At 38.1% G+C, this 21,819-nt stretch overlaps 1 protein-coding gene across 1 annotated transcript in view; it reads right to left on the reverse strand.

The window, feature by feature from the left end:
* The window catches only part of ATF6 (activating transcription factor 6), a 209,362-nt gene that overhangs the window by 173,117 nt on the left and 14,426 nt on the right, over positions 1–21,819 (reverse strand). Inside the window, exons 3-7 of the mRNA XM_036103526.2 lie at positions 19,704–19,791; positions 17,701–17,807; positions 10,295–10,424; positions 9,246–9,449; positions 2,210–2,430 (exon numbers count right to left, since the gene is read on the reverse strand). Coding sequence (XP_035959419.1) covers positions 2,210–2,430; positions 9,246–9,449; positions 10,295–10,424; positions 17,701–17,807; positions 19,704–19,791 — 750 coding nt within the window. The remainder of the gene's footprint in view (positions 1–2,209; positions 2,431–9,245; positions 9,450–10,294; positions 10,425–17,700; positions 17,808–19,703; positions 19,792–21,819) is intronic.

The raw sequence follows: 21,819 nt of genomic DNA on the forward strand, positions 1-21,819 counted from the left end.
TAGGATGAGAAGAAACCTTTCTATAATGTACCTGCACCTATTCTAGCTGAGTCCTCTGGAATAACCCAGAACAATCATTCTGTTTTCCACACATCAACCTTCGTGTCCTGGAATCAGCTCCCAGACCTATGTTCAGTGTTCTCTTCTTCAGTTTATAGAGTCATTCCAACCCTTAAACCATTCCTCTACCTAGGACATAGTTTCAAGACATCTTCCCTATCCTTGCCACATGCCTCTGGACTGTCCCACGATCAGATATTAGAAGGCCAAGAATACAGACTAACACTATGCAAATAATTTAACAACTGTGACATACTGTTGATCTATATTTTTTTAAGTTCTAATTAGTCTTTACCTTTTTTCATGTCTAAGATATTTCATAATAAATAGTTTTAATGTCCTAACATGATATAAAGACAACTTTGAGGGGCACCTGGGTGGCTCAGTCAGTCGAGCGTCCGACTCTTGATTTCGGCTTGGGTCATGATCTCAGGGTGGTGGGACTGAGCCCCACATCAGGCTCCGTGCTTGGTGGGGAGTCTGCTTGATATTCTCTCTCTCCCTCTCTCTCTGCCCCTACCCCATAAAAAAGACGACTTTGAATATTTTCTATTGCTAGTTCCGTTTGGGAGTATCACAGAAGAAACATTCCAATTCATAATTTAAAGAGAATTAAAAAGAAATTTTAAAGGATCATTTTAAAAATACTCTCATCATTCTTAGCTGTCTCAGTCTCCTATGAAACACATACCCTTTCTTTTACTGGCTGTATAACTTTTTAATTGAAAATAGCACAGGATATTTTTGGACTTTTGTTGTTACTTACTTATTGTGGAAATTTTCCCACACACCAAAAGGAGAGAAAGATTACCAACAATTTTGATGATTATCAACATTTTGCCGATCTTGTTTCCTCCATCCTGTGCTCCTCGCCCCCTGCCCCAGAGTATTTTAAGAAAATTCCAGCATCATATCATTTCATCTTCAACTGAAGCACATACTGTGTATTAGTGCCTATTACGCCATAACCACTGTGCTTAACCTTCTCTAGTCCTCAAAATAAATGAACATTAACAGTCAAGGCTTATCCTGTACTATCCATGTCTATTCTCGTTCGACTCTAATTTTCTTCAATGTCTGGATAAACACTATTTTCAAAACCTATATAAACTATGAGAATTACTGTAGATCTTCAAAGTTCTACTTTCATCAGATAATATTCCTTTGTTATGGGTCTTTAAAATATTGCTGATTGAAATTACTTAGTTGTGTTTATTCAACAGTGGAACAATTTCACTACTGGGCTACTAACATGCTGGTTAATAAATTATGGTACATCAGATAATACTGCAATACTCACAAAATTTTGAAAGTATTTTGCAGTACCTAAAGAAAAGGCAGAGTAGCAACATTAACAACCCATAATATCTACTTTTATTTTAAAGAAAACACATACGGGTTTGCCTTCCCAGTAACAATTTAAGAGAATCCACTGTCAAAATGATTATTTGACTTTAATTTCATTAAACTTTAGGCCCATAATATTCAATTACTACTTAATACATAACATGAGATATTTCTGTATCACTTTTAAAGAAAGCAAAAATTAGCTGGCAAATGCTATAATTGGCTTTAAGGAAGACAGGTCTTAGGAAACTTTCTGTGATTTATAAATTATTAAAAAAACAAAAACAAAAACAAAAACCCTAAGACATGCTAGAAAATCTGAGGATTTGCAAAGATGGGAATACCAACTAATCATTAAGAGGGAGAACTCCTAACAGTAGCAAGTCATCATTATGTAGTGGTGAAAACCCTTCAATAAGTCAAGAGAGAAGGTAAATATAAACCCTGACAAAAAAATAGCCTACAGACTCTTATCTGGGAATTGCCAAAAACATTTCAATCGGGAGACATGAAAGAGTCTTGGAAAATACTGCTGTCTGACTGGGTTGGGGGAGGGCCTTGAAGAATGTGAGGAGAGGGTTTGAAAGAAGGAGTTACAGAGGAAAGTATGTGTATGTCCCTTTTCATCAAACAACTTCAGACTTTTTAAAACCTTTTCACTTAGATTCGAACATAATAATTTGCCAAGGCAATATAACAAACTTTAAAAAGCAAAAACAAGGCAACAAAAACAAAATGGTGTGCTTTGGCTTTGTTGTTTTTTTAAATCAGGTATGATAAAGCACGAAGTTTCAATACTTACATCCGAGCCCACGCTTCTCATGGTACTTTGTAGAACAGGTTTAGTCACTGAAAGTTTTCCATTCACTGGGCTGTTTGCCACAGGGGCCGGGACCACATTCACCATGTGATTAGGTAGTTGTGTGGCTCCCCCCGCGACAGCAAGGACTGGGGCAGAAGAGGGCAGAACTCCCGGAGCCTGAAGTTGTACAACGGCAGGCTGAGAAAGCATGACGGTCGGACCTGCAGTGGAGGAAAAAGGAAAGGAGTCAGAGTGTGCATAACCATTGTGGCAAAGGACGGTGTTAAAATTTAGGTCTCTTCTGCAGATACAATAGGAGGAGGACACTGAGGGGATTTAAAACCACCAATTAAAACATAATCAACAGCAGCACACACGCACAGTGATTTTTGTTGTTTTGTTTTTAATGAAACCAACTAAATTTGTTCCCTATGAAGTTATCATGAACAATGTATTTCCACATTTTTTTCTCAACTATATCCAAGTCAAACTTGCTAAGTTATACATAGATTTCTCTATTAACCACTGAAATTTATGAGTGCTAAAAAGTATTTTTCATATTATAAATATGAATCTTTTATACTGAACACTGAGAGCCACGTGTTTTAAATTAATAGGATTTAGAAATACAGCACCAAAAATATATAAACGGAGATTCAGTAACTCAATATGTGGAAGGACAGGGGCTACACATATCAAAAATGTTAAAACTTGCAGCAACATTTCCCACCAAGATATGGATGCAATCCAAGTATCCATTAATTGATGAATGGATAAAGAACATGTGGTGTATATATGCAATGGAATATTATTCAGCCATAAAAAATAATGAGATCTTGCCATTTGCAAAAACATGGATAGATCTAGAGAGCATTATGCTAAGTGAAATAAGTCAAAGAAAGACAAATACCATATGATTTCACTCATATGTGGAATTTAAGAAACAAAACAAACGAACAGAGAAAAGAGACAACAACAAAAACAGACTCTAGGGGCACCTGGGTGGCTCAGTCAATTAAGCGTCAGACTCTCAATTTCAGCTCGAGTCGTGATCTCAGGGCCATGAGAATGAGCCCTGTGTCAGGCTCCAAGCTGGGCATGGGGCCTGCTCGAGATTCTCTCTCTCCCTCTCCCTCTGCCGCCCCTGCCCCACTGCCCTGTCATACTCTGTCTCTAAAAAAAAGCAGAAACAAAAATTTTAAAAAAAAACAGGCTCTTAAATAAAGAGAACTGGTGGTTGCCATCAGGGAGGTGGGTGGGGGATGGGTGAAACAAAGGGGATAAAGAGTACACTTACTGTGATGAGCACTGAGTCATGTACAGAATTGTTCAGTCATTACACTGAACACCTGAAACTAATAACACTGTATGCTACTATTAAAAATATACATATTTTTATAAAATTGTTCACAATATCCTTGTTAAAAAAAACGTTAAAACCATTTGAGATGAGTTCACAGTGAACAAGTACAGGAAACCAATCTGTAACTTAAAATAGTCTGTACATAATACCAACTCCTCCTACACACACAAAATAGCTTCCAAATCTTTTCTTAATCTTCACATTTAACATTATTTTTTAAATTATGCTAATCTGAGGAGACTTAGTATCATTAACCTAAAGAAGACTCCCGTAACTCATAACTCCGCTCTATTAGAAATCTCACTTGCCTGCTGAATGCTTCCTTTCAGATCTGGCCAATTTTATAAGGTGCTGAAAGCCTCCCCCAATACCCACAGCTGCTTAAGCCTATCTAGCAAAAGAAAAGCACTACAGTAACCAGCAACTAATATTACATAAGTATTTATAATTCTTCTTCAAGGAAAAAAAAAAAGCATTATACTTCCAGCCAGTGTAACATGACCCATGTAAAATTCAGCTTGGTATTTCAAAGGATCAAGAAAAACTAAAAATCTAAATAATACTTCAGAACACCTGTTTGTTAAGAACACCTGTCTTAGCTTAAAAAAAAATCACTTAAAATCAAAGTCTTTGTTTCAGATGGCCTCAAAAAGCACACTAAAACTAGAATTTAGTTAATAGCATTTTATCCCAGATAAACTAGTAAATTAGCAAGAAAGATCTAAAAGTAATTTCACAGATTTGTAATATGTACAATTTACTTGGACAAAAATGATCTCTCAACATTTTTATCTCCTTTTCCCTTGGAAAAACTTCTTTTATGAAATAAAAACATTTAAATGAGGAAATGACTCATAAGCAGATATAAATATGCTTAAGCCAAATATACAAATAAAAATACAAATAAAATAAAAAGCTCATGACCAAGTGTCAGGTTTTTTAATAACACTTATTAAGAAATTACAGTCTGGGGGGGTGCCTGGGTGGCTCAGTTCATTAAGCGTCCAACTCTTGGTTTTGGCCCAGGTCATGATCTCAGGGTCATGAGACTGAGACCCATGTAGGGCACCGAGCTCAGCAGGGAGTCTGCTTGAGATTCTCCCACGCTCTGCTCCTCCCCCTGCTCGCCTGCGCACACGTGCACACTCTCAAACAAAATCTTTAAAAAAAAAAGAAAGAAAGTACAATCTGGTACTATGAGAAGACGTACTCCTTATCATGTAAAACTTAAACCAAGTGCTCCCACCCTGAACAGAATTACTTTTCTTTAATATCAAAAAGTATCATGGTCACTCAAGATGATCATGGCTGTCCTTTCAGTCGCAGGATTGAGAAAATACATGATGAGAAAAGGCTATTAAGAACTTAGTAACAGGGGCACCTGGGTGGCTCAGTCAGGTGGGCACCCGACTCTTGATCTCAGCTCAGGTCTTGATCTCAGACTCATGAGTTCAAGCCCCACACTGGGCTCCACGCCGGGCATGAAGCCGACTTAAAACAACAACAACAAAACTTAGTAACAATTTAAAATAAATCCGTAGTTTATTAATCTGAACTATAGCCACGAAAATTTGAAAAACCGGAGTATAAAACAAATTATTCCGTCTACAGAAAATACCTGCCAGATATACAGGTTTGCAGATGCCTTGCAAAATATGCCACAGGCCACTACTCCCACCACCCATACCCTGGGGTCCACATCTGTAGGGTGGGAACCACTGAGTGAAACCAATACTTTGAGAAGAGCATTATTGGAAGCAGTGCTCCACATCTTCTCAGTTTAAAAATTACAATAAAGGGACGCCTGAGTGGCTCAGTTGTTAAGCGTCTGCCTTCGGCTCAGGTCATGATCCCAGGGTCCTGGGATCGAGCCCCACATCGGGCTCCCTGCCCTGCGGGAAGCCTGCTTCTCCCTCTCCCACTCCCCCTGCTTGTGTTCCTTCTCTCGCTGTGTCTCTCTCTGTCAAATAAATAATCTTTAAAAAAAAAAAAAAGAATGATTAAAAAAAAAATTATAATAAAAAGATCCCAGAACGAAACACTGTTTGGTGAACTTTGGGATTATTCCAAAGAGCAGAGGAGATGGTAAATGTAAAGAATTAAACATTTCAAAGAAAGGATCATACTTCTAGCTGCAGTTAACACATGCCAATGGCTTTGTGGTATTTCTTAAAACTAATTTAGAAAAATAACGCGTCTGTACCATCCATTGCCTAGTTATCACCATCTCCTTGGCCTCATGGAGGAAAGGAGAGGGTGCAGCACAGAGGCAGGGTCTGTGTACCTAATGCGGCTCCCAGTCCTACCAGGCCACTGCTGCCTCCTGTTTTCTATAATGAACATCCCATGGTGCCCAACTATCCTCATATTACCTAGCATCCAAATCAAGAATCCTCTAAATATTCTAGGCATGCCTGGGTTCAAGACAGAATGGGGAGAAACTTCTATTACAACGTGTTCAAGAAAACGAAAAACTCTCATGGTGACTTGCTAAACAATGACCTGCTAGATGCTCATGGATCACAGAACGCAACGCAAAAGACTGTTTTGGGCCTTAAGTAGTTAGCAGCTGAACATAGTAACTAGTGTCCCTAGTGTGAAGACAGTCAAAAAGGACAACCGTAAGACTGTTTATCCATTTCAGCATGCTCAAAATCCTCCCTGACATTACATACAAATCCCCCTTAATGGAACCACTGGAACATGGCTAGATTCAATGCTAAATACTTCTGACTACGTATGACTCACCGATTGCAATAGGTATTCTTCCTTTTCAATTTTCTTCAAGGATTTCAAACTATGTATCAAACATTTATTGAATGCCTACTTTGTCCAAAATAATATAGCTGTGTGACTTGGGGTAAATGATTCCTCTGTGTCTTAATTTTCTCATCTATAAAATGAAGATAATAATAGTACCCATCTTCACAGAGCCAATGTAACGGTTAAATAAGATAATGCACTTAAACACAACAGTGTCTACCACACTTAGTAAAAGTTCTTCCTAGAACTTTAATGTTAGCTATTATATATTATTATTATTAATTTCCATTTCTATATAACAGCTTCCATAAGGGCACTATTAATTCATTAGTTCTCATAGTCACTGTTATTTGTTTATGTAAATATGTTAACTCCCCAATTAGAATTCTGGAGATCAAAGAGCACATCTCCCCATTCCTTTAGAGGCAATCTAGTATCATGACTAATTAAACAGACTCTGAGCCAGACCACTGGGCTCCAGTTCTGCCTCTACTTCTCAGGAGCAGAATGACCTGGGATAAGTTATGTTACCTCTATCCTCCATTTCAATGATTCTGCACTATTATCTACCCAACAAGCCCAAGATGTCATAGGATACGTTCCTCTCTATCCTTCATCCCCCTTCCAGACCATCCAATAACCAAGCCTATGATTCTGCATGTTTTAACCTCTGCACCCTCTATCCTGGCTCTCCATTTTCACGGACATACCAGGCTTTCATCATCTCTCACCTGCACTCCTCCTAACAGTCTTAATGGATGTATAGGACTTGGTTACAGAAGTTGTTTCAGGCAGACAGAATGGTCTGAGCCAAGAAACTAGGAAAAACGAGAGAATTCAAGAGACAGTGGTCAGACTGGTTGGGCTAGAAGAGGAAGTTGGGTTTATAAAAAGGAGTGATTATAATGTAAAGTTAGAAAACTAAACTGGAGCCAAACCACGGTGGGCTTTACTTCCAAGTTAGAGAATTTGAACTTAATCCTGTAAAAATTACTTCTTCTTTTTTAATGGTAAAAATATTTACTATTGATACTTACATTAATTATAAAATGCCTCTCCTATATTTCCCCTCTACCTCTTTATTTCAAATAAATGGAAAACATACACTTAAATCTGTATGTTACAACAACACCAACTCTCTGGACTGTACTACACAAGTGCCTTATATTAGCAAACATAAATACTATCTGCAGATCATGGGCAGGCGCTGACATTCTGAATAATGTATGATTCAGGTTTCTGAACCTGATAAACTGCTCAGAAAAGAATGATTTGTCTTCTATCAACTGAACATGGTCTGCTAAGAGCAAATTCTTAGGAATACCCCTTGCTTCACACACTAGTCATATTAATGTATGGCTTTTGCTTTTTATACTTGTGTTTTAAGAGCTTATGGGAACCATAATGAGGTTCTTCACAAGTTTAAATTCTTAACTTTTGGGAAGACATAGACCCTGTTGAGTTCCTGATGAAAATAAGTTTCGGAGACTAACCCTAGAAAAACCACATATACAATAAATCTTACATTTTATTTCAAGTTCATGAACACTTAACATCCCTTCACAGACCACAAGAACAACCCTTCTACAGGACTGCTATTTTTCACATGAAAAAGGCAGCAGTTCTGACCCTGTACTGAATGGGCAGGTATTTCAGGTTTGTCTAGGGTTTTGGTAGACTTTGATGGATTTTCACTGAATTGTCCAGTCTCCCACCTAGCTCTTCTCTTCATCAATGTCATATTGTCCATGACCTTGGAATAAAACAAAACTAACAGAGTAAAACTAGAAATCAAAAAATTTTTTTAAGATTTTTTATTTATTTATTTGACATAGAGAGAGAGAGAACAAGTAGGCAGAGAGGCAGGCAGAGGGAGAGGGAGAAGCAGGCTCCCCGCTGAGCAGGGAGCCTGATGCGGGACTCGATCCCAGGACCCTGGGATCATGACCTGAGCTGAAGGCAGCCGCTTAACCGGCTGAGCCACCCAGGCGCCCTAGAAATCAAATTTATGACCTTGCTCTCATTAAAACTTGATCTTCTTGCTCCAAAGAAATGAATTAACAATCTAGAGCTGGAAACAGCCATAAAAGAAACATTTGTTTACAATCCGTCCACCATTGAGACCTAGTCTCAAATCCAGGCAAAGAACGTTGAACAGGTTTTCCTTTACTCCTGTGTACCCGTATCAGTATGAGAATGACAGAGAATCTGCCCAGGACATCTGCATATGCAAATGATCCCTGTATCTGCACACTCCCCAACCCTTAAACATGTCCTTTCAATACTACAGTCCGTGCAGAATCAAGTATGTGAGGCCATCTGGTGGATAAAATATAGAAACACACACATTCTTAACTATGTGAAGACAAGAGTTGAGATCTCTTCCTAATGCCCTCACTCAAGATCATGTTTACTAAAGCATGCTGCCTCTGCAGAGAGGAAGAGCCTGATCCTATTGCCGAAACTCACCTATTAGACCTGTGATGTTATACATACTGACCTCTCCTTAAAAACAAGAGTTCATGAAAAAAACAAACAAACAAACAAACAAAAAAACCCAAGAGTTCATGGACACAAAAATCTCAGGATAGAATGGTACCAAGAAAGTTTCCTGGATTTTCTTCTTCATTACAAGTGGTTATATAAAACCACAAGCCTGACAGACAGGTGTTTTCATAATTAAAACTGTAAGAAAAAAGAAGTATCAGATATAATTAATCTGGATAGCCATCTACCTTGTTAGGACAGGAACCACATGTTAGTCATCTCTGCGACATCCTCAAAACCAAGGACAATTCCTGGCACACAGCATGTGCTCAGAAATTACAACCTGAGCTAAAACAAATGACGTGAGGCAAGCCTTAGTGCCCATCAGTTAAACATCCGCAGCCTCGAATGCCACTCAGGTACCTTTAGCGGGTGCAGGATGTATGCTGAGAATCGGCTGCTGCTTTGCCAACGGCATGAGGGTGGGTAGTGTCTGAATAATGATGGTTTTCGCTGGAACGCCAGAATTTGTCTGAGTCTTGGGTGCTGCTGGAAGTAATAATGGCTTGGGCTGAATTGAAGGTTTTGAATTCATCTGAATTTTTTTCTTTGGAGTCAGTCCATTTTCTGGAGAAAATCCAAACAAACCACAAATCAATGTGAAAGCAATTCCTAGAAAACGGGTTCTATTATACACCTTTTTCTACACATTATCTTGACCTCTGAGTAACTATCCTTACCTGGAGTTTAAGCATAGCTATCTATACCTTAATGGACTAAAAAAAAAGTCCTTAATCTGAGGTCTAACCCCCTTTTTTGAGGTATAATTGACATATTATATTGATTTCAGGGGTACAACATGATTTGATATTTGTATCACAAAAGGATTACCACAAGAGTCTAGTTAACATCTGCTACCACACACAGTTAAAGAGTTTTTTTTCCTTGTGATGAAACTTATAAGATCTAACCTCTTAGCAACTCTCAAATGTACAACACAGCATTACTAATTACAGTCACCATGCTGCACATGACGTCCCCAGGACTTATTTTAGAAGTCAAATGAGATCTTCCTTTCTGACCACACTGATGGTCAAAATGATGGTTTTCACTGGAATGACTACACTGCAGCTTTGGGAAGGGGATATATGAACTGGTAAAGGAGAATAGCTAAAAATCACTGAATAAGGCCTGAAGATTAAGAGGTAATAAATGTCACACCCAAATGTCCCTCACATTCAATATTTTTAACTGAATCTTTGAATTCTCTCCTGAAGATGATGAGGCCTCCCACTACTTTAAAGCATTTTTCACCTGTAAAGACAAGACAACCAAGGAAGACAGGTCCACTATTTTAAAAACAAAAAGCCAGCTTAATAAACATGCACTTAATCCAATATTTTCTTTTTAAAAATGGAACCTAAGTTCAGTCCAACTTAGAAAGAACAGAAGTTAGGAGCTGGGAGTCATACCAGTTTTGCTCCTAGGACCAATGATGGGCTTATCTTCTTTCAGTGCCTCTGCTGAGGAGGGACTATGAGAGCTTTCACCATATAAGGAAAGGGGAGACATCTGGGAAGCAGACGACAAATCCAACTCCTCCTGTAGCAAAATAAAATACAAACAAATTCATGGAGAAGAATATAATTCTTGAACAGAAAATGGCTTAGAGAGGCAAGATCCATACATAAACGAACATTCTAGGACAATTTCAAGGCAAAGGTATGATATATTAGAAACTTTATGTACTAAGTACTAAGAGACTATGGATAAAGTAACATTATCCATCAATACAAGAGGAAAAATAATTCAAATTGCAGAGGACATCTATGTCATCCTCTTGTATTAAAGATGGGAATCACTGATCTGTTCCTACATTTCCTCCCACACACTTGATATTTACTTGGTTCCTAGCCATACAAACATTTGGTATAAAACTATGGTTAAAATGCCAATATCCTTTCCCCCAATCTCTTATTCAGTAGTCTTATAAGAAACTCAAAACAAATAATTCTTACTATTTTTCTTTTTCATTTATTAATGCTGCCTTTGTCCCAAATGTTTTGAAAGAAAGACAAACACTGAAAGGAACAGGGCTATTTTCTTTTATTTAATGGGTGACTTGTTAATACAGAGATGTATAAAGATAACATTTTCCCAGCCTTTTAACATTCAGTGGATCTGTCTCATTTTGTTGCCATAAGGAAACTTAACATAGGATAAAAGTAGCACTTCTATTCTGAGAGGAAAATTAAAGATTTTATTTATTTGAGAGAGCATGGGCTAGGGGAGGGGCAGAGAGAGAGGGAGAAGCAGACTCCCCACTGAGTAGAAAGCTGGATGCGGATGCGGAGCTCAATACCAGGACCCTGAGATCATGATCTGAGCTGAAGGCAGACACTTAACCGACTGAGCCACCCAGGTGCCCCACAAAGGCAAATTTTTTTTTTTGGATCAGATAAGAAAAAAGAATCAAAATGACCTGGAGAGAATATGGTTACTCCCAGTCATGCTGGTAAGAATGACAACTGCTTCATTCATTCATCTTCAACACCTACTCAGCACGTAGCCATAAGCTGGGCTCTGTGAACCTTACAGAGTATTCCAGATGATATTTGGAATAAACCAGAGAGTACAAGATAATAACACAGGAGGATATGATTCTTTTCATGGCCTAAGATGCTTAAAAGGTATTTCTTAACATTCAGCAAGTACTCCTTACAAAAGTCCTAGAAAACAAGGATTAGAGGGATACTTTCTTAACATTAAAAAAAAAAAAGCTATGTATAATTGCATAGCCAATGTCATACTTAATGGTGAAATACTAAATGCAGTACCATTTAAGTCAGGATAAGAAACATAACTGCTTTTTCTATAATTCTAGCAAACATAATTATACTAGAAAATGAAATAAAAGGAATAAATATTAAAATAGAAGAGACAGAAGAAGTACCTTTGTAAGGTGACATGCTGTCTACTTAGAACACATATAAAAACCAATGAAAAAAACATTTCACTATGAAAATATTGTATGAATAATCACTTAAAAAAATAATAAAATAAGATCTCACCCACAAGAGCTATAACAGTTATAAAATACCTAGGAGTTAATTTTCTAAGGAATGTACAGAGCCTATATAAAGAAATTTCAAAACTTAATTGAGTTACATAAAAGGTAACTTGACTACACAGAGAGACATAAGATATTCTTTCACAGAATGATTACAAAGGTGATACAACTGGGGAAACTGGCTCACTTAGAGAAAATTAAAACTAGATCCCTAACTAACACCACATAGTAAGGTAGACTCTAAAGGTATTAAGAAGGGACGCCTGGGTGGCTCAGTCAGTTAGGCGTCTGCCTTCAGCTCACGTCATGATCCCAGGTTCCTGGGATCAAGCCCCATGTTGGGCTCTCTGCTCAGAGCAGAGCCTGCTTCTCCTTCTCCCTCTCCCTCTGCCTGGCGCTCTGCCTGCTCTCGCTCTCTGTGTCAAATAAATAAATAAAATCTTCAAAAAAAAATAAAAAATTAAATTTTTTTTAAAAAGGTATTAAGAAATCTTGGGGCCCCTGGGTGGCTCAGTCAGTCAAGCCTCTGCCTTCAGCTCAGGTCATGATCCCCGCATCCTGGGATCGAGGCCCACATCGGGCTCCCTACTCAGCAGGGAGTCTGCTTCTCCCTCTGCCCCTCACCCCACTCTCTCACTCTGTCTCTCAAATAAATAAATAAAATCTTTAAAAAATAATAAATAAAGGTATTAAGAAATCTAAATGTGAAAGGTAAATCATGTAGTTAATAGAAAAAAAATATTGGAGAATATCTTTGCAGCCTACAAGCAGAGAAAGACTTCTTTTAAAAAAACTTCAAAAAATAAACAAAAAAGGCAAATGGAAAAAAAGATGAATCTGAGTATTCAAAATTAGAAATTTCTACTCAATAAAGACTGCAAAGCTAAAAGATAATAGAAAGTAAAAAGATATATGTAATGTCTAAACCCAACGAAGTTACTATCTCAAATATAGAAGGAATTCTTGCAAGTGAGTAAGAAAAAGACAACTCAATAGAAAAACTGGCAAAAGACAGGAATAAACAATTTATAAAAGAAAAAATATCCAAATCCAAAAGGCCATGTAAAGAAATGTTGATTACATGTAATGTTTGATTACACGTAAAGGCCATGTAATCAAAGAAATATGAATTAAAACAAAACAAACAATAAAAAATTTACACCATCTGGCAAAAATTAGAAAGCCAGGCAACGCTGAGCATTAGCAGTGAAGAGAAGCTACAAGGATCCTCCAGCACTTTTGCTGGGACTGCAGACAACCACAGGTGTCCAGAGAGCAAGATGGCAGCACTTGTCAAATGAAGTATCTGCACTCCACCTCTCAGCAATTCCACTCCTGGGCGTACATCCCGAAGGAATCCTCGCATGGACCCATAAAAGGTCGTTTTGACAATGCTCACTGTGATGGAGGTAAAATAGAGTGAACATATCCGTGAAGTGTTGTGCAGTTAGATGCAATACCAAACAATATGAATTGATCTTAAAAACACTGTGTTGATTTTTAAAAGAAATACAAAGAGATCTAACATAATAACATCATTTACATCAACTATTTTAAGTACATAAAACTGAAGTCAGTGAGAACAAGATGAACTTTTTGTACTGGAACCATTCTTTTGATAGTCATTTGGGAAAAGATAAATTTAGATTTGGTCTCACATCATACACCAGGATAATTTCAAATGGATCAGAGATCTAAATTAAAAATAAAACCTTATAGGGGCACCTGGGTGGCTCAGTTAGTTGAGCGTCCAACTCTTGATTTTGACTCAGGTGAGGAGCATTGGGCTCCAAACTCAACAGGGAGTCTGCTTGAGATTCTCTCCCTCCCCCTCTCCCTTTGCCCCACCCTCCATCCCCTTGAGTGTGCTAATAAATACATCTTTAAAAATAAAACCTTATAAAAATATGTATTAACAGTCATTGAGAAAATATTTCTTGCTCATGAATGGACATAGAGGGCATCAGGCTAAGTGAAATCAGTCGGACTGAGAAAGACAAAGACCACAGGAGTTCACTCATTTGTAGTATCTAAGAAACAAATGAATAAACAAACAAGCAAACAAAAATATTCCTTGCTGAATAATTTGACCCTAAAGCCACTAGAAGGGATAGAGCAAGACCAGCATCCATGCAGAGAGGTGGGCTGGTAGAGTGTCAAGAGTCCAAACTGAGTTAGGTAGGGAGAGTGTTCACATGGGGATGGGGAGAACACTCCAGCATTGGGAGTCAGAACAGGGTGATAAGGGCATCAAAATTGGGTCAGCCTGATTTATCAAAAAGCCCAATGAAGACATATTAAAAGAACACAGAAGTCTGTGTGAAGGGAGTTGCACTGTCCAAATCCAGGGCAACATAAGAACCAGAATAATTACAATAATGGATTACAACCTGTTGAATAAAATAAGAAACCGTAAGTCCATGCTGATATAAAGAAATAAACAGATAAACTTAAGCTTTGCTGAGAAACTGGACTTTTTTTTTTTACATCATTTTAAAGTACTGCCTCACAAAATACTTATTTATAGCAAAGACAGAAAGAACAACTTCACAGTGGAAAAGCCTGGCAGACATTACCTTAACTAAGTGAACAAAGTGAACCTCATCAGTAATGACAAATTGAAATTGTGTGCCATCTCATCAAAAGTAAATGAAACAGACACAGCATCACCTCGGTGATATTCCTGCCATGGATACGAAACCTGAATCTAATCCCTAGGAAACATCAGACAAACCCAAGTGGGTTTGGGAACATTCTACATAATAACTAGTCTTTAATCTCCACCAGTGACAAGGTCATGAAAGCTGAGGAAGAATAAATCATTTCACCTGGAGGAAATGAAAGAGAAAAGCCAACCAAATATGATGCTGGATTCTACACTAGATTCTGTTGCTAGTCTAAGGGGTATCTCTGAGACAACTGGCACAAGCTATGTGGGAGTTGAAGACTAGATGAAGGTAATGTATCAACGTTTATTTCCTGATTTTAGTGATTGTATTGTGGCTACAGAGGGCACATCCTTGCTTGTAGAAACTAAGACAGTGAGGTATTTGGGGTGATAAACATCAGGTTGGCAACTTACTCTCCAATGGTTCAGGGAAAAAAAGTTATTTGAAATGTCCTTGTAACATTTCTTTAAGTCTGAGATTATTCCAAACAAAAAGTTGACATAAACAAGAATAAAAATACTATAACCTCTGAGTGGTAAAAACCCTCTTCTGAATGACCAAAAAAAAAAAAAGGCAATAGAAGATCGGTAATTTGGCTATGGAAAAAAGTATGCCTGGAGAAAATAAACACCAGACATAAAGCATCAAGACAAATGACAAATTGGGGAAAAAATACTTGTTAACTTATTTCACAAACTGAGGGCTAATAATCCTAATATGTAATAAAACAACCTAAACATTTGAGGAGAAAAAGACCAACACAATCCAATAGAGAAGTGAACCAAAATTTGAATGGATAGTTCATTTAAAAAGAAATACAAATAGGCCTTATACACATGAAATATTTGAAAAGATGTTCAACCACACTTAGAATAAAACAAATAGAGAACAAAGCACGCGAGGAGCAACAATGGGAATACCGGCCCCTCACGCGCTGCTGGTCAGACCGCACAACTGCACAACCCTACGGAGGGGAACCTGGCTATAATCCACAACATTACAAATGTATTCACCCTGATCTCCACAATCTCACTTCTAGGATTATATCCCAAAGACATCCTGGCAAAAATATAATGTGACTTGTGTAACATGTTATTCACTACAGCATTATTTGAGACTGGAAAGGACTGAGACTACAAAGGTTCATCAATAAGGAAATCACTGAAGAAAGCATGATATATCCACACAATGGATATATCATGGAACAGCATGCAGCCATAAAAAGGAATGAGAAAGATCCTATATCCTGAAACTGGACTTACCTCCAAGATATACCACTAAGTTAAATAAGCAAAGTGCAGAACAAGGTATAGAGTATGCTACCTTTTGTGTAAGGATGGATGGGAAGGAAAGGATAGAAATCAGGCTTCTGTAAATATACCTTGTTATATACTTTTGGGTCGCTCAGTCTGTTAAGTGTCTGCCTTCGGCTCAGGTCATGATCCCAGGGTCCTGGGATCGAGCCCCGCATCGGGCTCCCTGCTCAGCAGGGAGTCTGCATCTCCCTCTGCCCCTCCCCAGCTCATGCTCTCTCTCTCTCTCACACACACACACACAAATAAATTTTTTTAAAAAAATTTTTTAAAGATTTAACAAATTTTTTTAATTAAATCATTTGGAGAAATTGTGGGACCACAAAGAACCTCCAATGGTAGCAATCAGAGAAAAGCTTCACAGAGGAAGTTGTTTTTGAACTGGGACTAAAAGAGGATGAATAGGAGTTTTACAAGAGAAGAAAAAAAAACAGGGCTATTCTAGGCAGAAGAGCATGTACAAAAATCTACAAGTGTGAAAGCAGAGATCTCGCTGCTCTCATTCACTGCCAGGCTTTGAACAGTGTCTGGCACAGTTGCTGAGTGAGTACAGAGTGTGGGAGCTTTGAGGTGGGATCCCACAGGGTTAGAAGGGGAAAGTGAAAGTAGCAAGGGAGAACGCGCCAGGAAGGTAAGCAGGAGCCGGGTCGTGAAGGGCCTAGTACTCCGGGAGTTTGAGTTTCATCTTGAATTTCATCCTGGGAAGTCATTATAAGGTTTAAGCAAAAGACTGACACGATCAAATTTATCATTCTGAAAGATTTCTCTTTGAAGATTCCTCTGCTAAGAAAAGTTGGGGGAGTCAGGAGGCAGAGAGGCCAGTTAAAATCCTATTGACTTAATCCCACAGAGATGATGATGGCCTGGCAGAGGCAAAGAAGACGAATCATAGAGACATTAACTGGATTGAACTGTCCGGATTTCATAGTTGACTAGATGCTGAGTTGGCCAGAATGAAGACACCTCAATTTACAGCAGATATAATGTACTGAAATATTAATTTGAATTTTTCTCCTTAAATTTTCCCTTCCCCCATTCAAAAAAGTACCTAAATACTTTAGTATTTCCTCTTCCCATGCTCAGAGCTTTTGTCTGGATGGAGAACAGAAGCATTTTTAAGAAGTTATCAGATTTTTATAAAAACCTTAGCCCATTCAAAGGTAGTACTTAGCCCTCCTGATTTAAGGAATCCATTCTAGGTTCTATGGCCAAGGAGTTACAAATCAAACCATCTTAGAGTCTTCCCTGTCCTCAAAGAATGTATATTCTTTTTTTTTTTTAAACAATTCTTTTTTTTTTTTTTTAAAGATTTTTTTATTTATTTATTTGAGAGAGAGAGAGAATGAGAGAGCAAGCACATGAGAGGGGGGAGGGTCAGAGGGAGAAGCAGACTCCCTGCCGAGCAGGGAGCCCGATGCGGGACTCGATCCAGGGACTCCAGGATCATGACCTGAGCCGAAGGCAGTCGCTTAACCAACTGAGCCACCCAGGCGCCCAAGAATGTATATTCTGACAGGCAGGAGAGAGGACAGCAGGGAGAAAAGACAGTAAGCCAATAAACAAAAAATACTGGTTACTGGTAAAGTGCGAAGAAACCACTGAAACAATGAGATCATGAAGGCAAGAACACCGGGGAAGGAGGGCAAAACCAGAGATGAAGAACTTGCTAACTCTCCCAAGGCCCTTCCTGGAAACTCAGGTTCCTCGGGATTAAATGAGATCGTAAGGTTCACATTAGCATTTCATAAATGATTAGTGCATCCTCCATATGCATATTTCCCAGATAGCATTATGACCAAAATCACAGTAGAAGACTGGCTACTTACAGGAACATGCTGAGTTGAAGAGTAAGAGTCCACTGACTGAGGAGAGGAGACTGAACAACTTGAGGAAGCTGGAGAAAGTGGCTGAGGTTCTGCCTTAACATCTTTAACTGAAAAACATGGAGTAAAAATTTTCCGATTGGACACTATAATCTCAAAATAAAATGAATAAGAAAGAGGGTAAAATCTACTCTTAAAATTCAATCATATTGAAGCTAAGGTCACCAAAATGCATCATCAAATGAAAATTCAAGATGCAGAAAACAGTATATCTAGTATGCTACCATTTGTGCAATAAATTATACATGTGTATATGTATATATCTACTCCCATCTGCGCTAATTCTCTGAAAGGATAAACATAACAAATTGGTAACTGTGGCTGTCTCTGGGGAGAATGTGTTGGCTAAGGAACAACAGCTGAAGGAGACATTTTTCTACCCTATAGACTTTTTGTACTTTTTTAATATTATACCATATGCAAAAAATTATAGATTCCTCCAAAAATAACTTTTAAAAACATAAGAAATCAGAAATGATTATTTTGGAAAACATTTTTTACAATACCATTAAAACTCACAAAAATGTTCCTATCTTTTGCTAAACTTCATTTATAAAAATTTATTGAGCAACTACAGCCCAATGTTTTCCAAAATTAGCTGCAAAATATCCACCATCCCTCATAATCTATAATGTGATCTTACCCTTCCCCATCAAGAAGTAGCATCTATTCCCCTCCGTTTGAATCAAGGTGGGCTTAAGACTCCTTCAATCAACAGAGTATGGAAGTAATGCTACATGAATTCCAAGGCTGGGTTACATTAGGTAATGCGGTCTCCACTCTGTGCGCTGGAACACTCACACCTGAGCCTCTGAAGTCTGACTACCATGAGACCACCAAGCTGAAAGGAAGCCAAGCCACATAGAAAGGCCATGTGTAGGTGCTCTAGCCGACAGTCCTAGCCATCAAGCCACTCAGGCCAGGCAAGAGATAGGTGAGTGAAGAAATCTTAAGGTAATGCTAGCCCCCAACTTTCAAGCTCCTCCAGCCTTCCCATCTTCCCAGTTGAGGTCTGGGCATCACAAAATAGGGATAAGCCATTCTTTGGTGTACCCTGTCCAAATTCCTGACTCACAATTCTGGGAGCATAATAAAATGGTTGTTGTTTTAAGCCACTGAGTTTTAGAGTAGTTTGTTACATGACAATAGTAACCAGAACACTGGCCTTGGGTAGCCCATACCCTATGAGGGAAGACAGGCATTAAGCAAGACAAATAAATACATAAAATGGGGGACTGGGACATGCAGGGGTGGGGAGGACTGCAATTTGGGTGGGAGAAAGTGCTGGTGACTTACCCACTGTCCCTCAGCTCTTAAGTCTACCTCCTATATATAGTCTGTGATGCACATTATTAAGACATGTCCCAGCTGGCTCCCTTTTAGGTCCTATCAATGGGGGATACTAGAAGGATGCTGAAGTGAAGAGAGGGGACAAAGGGGTTTCTTCCTCCCATCAGCTTCATCCCACAAGTGACAGTTGGCTCCAGGGCCCAACTTCTCTCAGCACATCCAAAACCTACTTCATCAGAGCCCCTTAAAGATACTAGCATCAGCCAGGTGGTGCCCCCTCCGCAGAAATATGTATATCAAATGCAAGGGACCCCTACACCAACTTCCTAAGTTCTGATAACCCCACACTTTCCTTGATTCCCTAAGTTCTGTCTGGTTCTCAGGTTAACCTCTTATAAAGATATACGGAATTCAAAATCAGGATTTCTGTTATGAATTCTTTATCATTATGTGACTAAAACATAACTATGAAATTTTTTACATCCACTTGGGCAAGAAACTTATGTGTGCACTGCTACATCAAAAGTAGAATATCTATCCCTGGAATTTTTTAACCCATCAAAGTAGCCCAATAACCCCACCTAATTTTGATGATTACCAAACTGCAAAATAAAATGGATCTGTTTAAAATTTTTACCAATGAAATACATCATTACCTGTACAGAGCTGGTTGTTGATGTCCCAAATGCCTGTTTCCCAAGGCATCAAATCCAAATCAAAATCAAGATTATCAAAATTGTTTTCCTGTAGGTTTCAAATCAGCAAAAGGATATTAGAAGAATAAAATATACAGATCTAGAAATCAAACTATCAGACATAACTTGCCATAAATAATTGCTATTACCCAACTTAGTTAAAATAATTTTCTAAGTCAATCAGTTCATCTTGAGAATACATCTTGCATGGCCTAAAGATAAACCAATTCAGTTATCTGAAACACAGCAGGAACAATTAGGGAGGTAATGGATTCAACATCTAAAAGATTCAGTTGGTGTCATTCTTTTCCAGGGGAATCGACCTTTACAAGAGTCACAAAACATGTCTTTTGTCATAAGGGAGATCCAGCAAAGTAAATTTTCCCATTGCCATTAATGAAAACAAGTCAAAGCAAATGCCCACTTACAACATCATCTCTATATAGCAATGGAAAGAATATAGATTTTAGCCAAAAGACATGCAAGAATTGAAACTATTATAAATGGTTATCTAAGAAAGAGGAGATCCATAGAAGGATGGGTAATTTTCTTCTTTTTCTACTATACTGTACTGTACAAATTTTCAAATTTCTAAAATAAAATTTCTAATTTTTTTTTAATCCTAGAAGATAAAACTAAGTTTCTCAAACAGAAGTCAACACACTTCTTAGAGGAACTCTTAGTTTCTTCATTTAAATGACAATTTTTTTTTTACTTAAATATAAGCATATTCTGGGTCATCTGAATAGTCATCTTATACTATATACATAAATAAAGTACAGCCACACATGAGTTTGAGATCAAGACAGTCCTATTATCTTAAGTGTCCAGGGTTATGGAGACAAGAACAGATGTATACAATATATACATAGTACCACAAAAGCATTCAGTATTAACTTAATACAAAGGATAATAAAACAGCAACAGTCGAGAAAATAAGTCCCAGGCCAAAAGTAAAGATTGGTCTCTTAATTATTAACAACTATTTGGTAATAATTTCTAAAGTATTATTTCAAAATGTCTCTTTTGTGGTTCATTTTTATTGAGAACAAAAGGAAAGAAGGAAACAGTTTGATCCCACTGCCCTTAACTAAGTAAATATTGGTGCAAGTTAGAGAAAGAGAATGTATGGACATTCACGTGAAAAAAAAAATACCATGAAACCATGAAAGAACCCCTTTTTATTTTTATTTTTTATTTATTTTTTTTAAAAGATTTTATTTTATTTATTTGACAGAGAGAGAGAGAGAGACAGTTAGAGAGGGAACACAAGCAGGGGGAGTGGGAGAGGGAGAAGCAGGCTCCTGGCTGAGCAGGGAGCCCGATGTGGGGCTCGATCCCAGGACCCTGGGATCATGACCTGAGCCGAAGGCAGACGCTTAACGACTGAGCCACCCAGGCGCCCCAAAAGAACCCCTTTTTAAATCAACCCCCTTTGCTTTTTTCTCTTACTTGAATCTACACATCAAGAAATTAAGCAGCCTTGTACCTTCAGCAACCAAAAATATCCTCCAACTTCCTTAGCCTAAGTAAACCAAACAATGAAGCCTGCCTGAGTGCTAGCAATGCTTTTTAACATGCCCAACAGTGGACATGACCTACTCCAGGATGCTTCCTACTCAGTATTCAGCCAAAACGGTCAAATACCTTTTACAGCATAAGAATTTTATCTGTACGGAAACTTAACAGGCTTATTTTATGTAAAGTGAAACGTATCTGTGCTTCTATATTCTGGCTCTTCTATGACTTCTCATGGGAAACTACTAACGTGTGGAAGAGAATGACACAATTTTAAAGCTGGCAAGGGCCCTCAGACACCATCTAGTCCAATCCCTTAACTTTATACTAGAAAAACTAAGGAACTGAAAGACTGAATGCCTTATGTAAGGTAAGAATGTTAATTATAAAACGAGGATCATATATTGCCCTGAATCTTTCAGACTAACTACAGTATGGTAACTTGGTAGTTTAAGCCGTAGAGATTATAAACGAGTATCAGTTGCTTAGGCAACCTCCCAATATTTAAAGCTAATCTGGGGCACCTGGGTGGCTCAGTCAACTAAGCATCTGCCTTCAG

The sequence above is a fragment of the Halichoerus grypus genome, chromosome 7 (genome assembly GCF_964656455.1).
Source record: "Halichoerus grypus chromosome 7, mHalGry1.hap1.1, whole genome shotgun sequence".
NCBI classification, from domain to species: Eukaryota; Metazoa; Chordata; class Mammalia; order Carnivora; family Phocidae; genus Halichoerus; species Halichoerus grypus.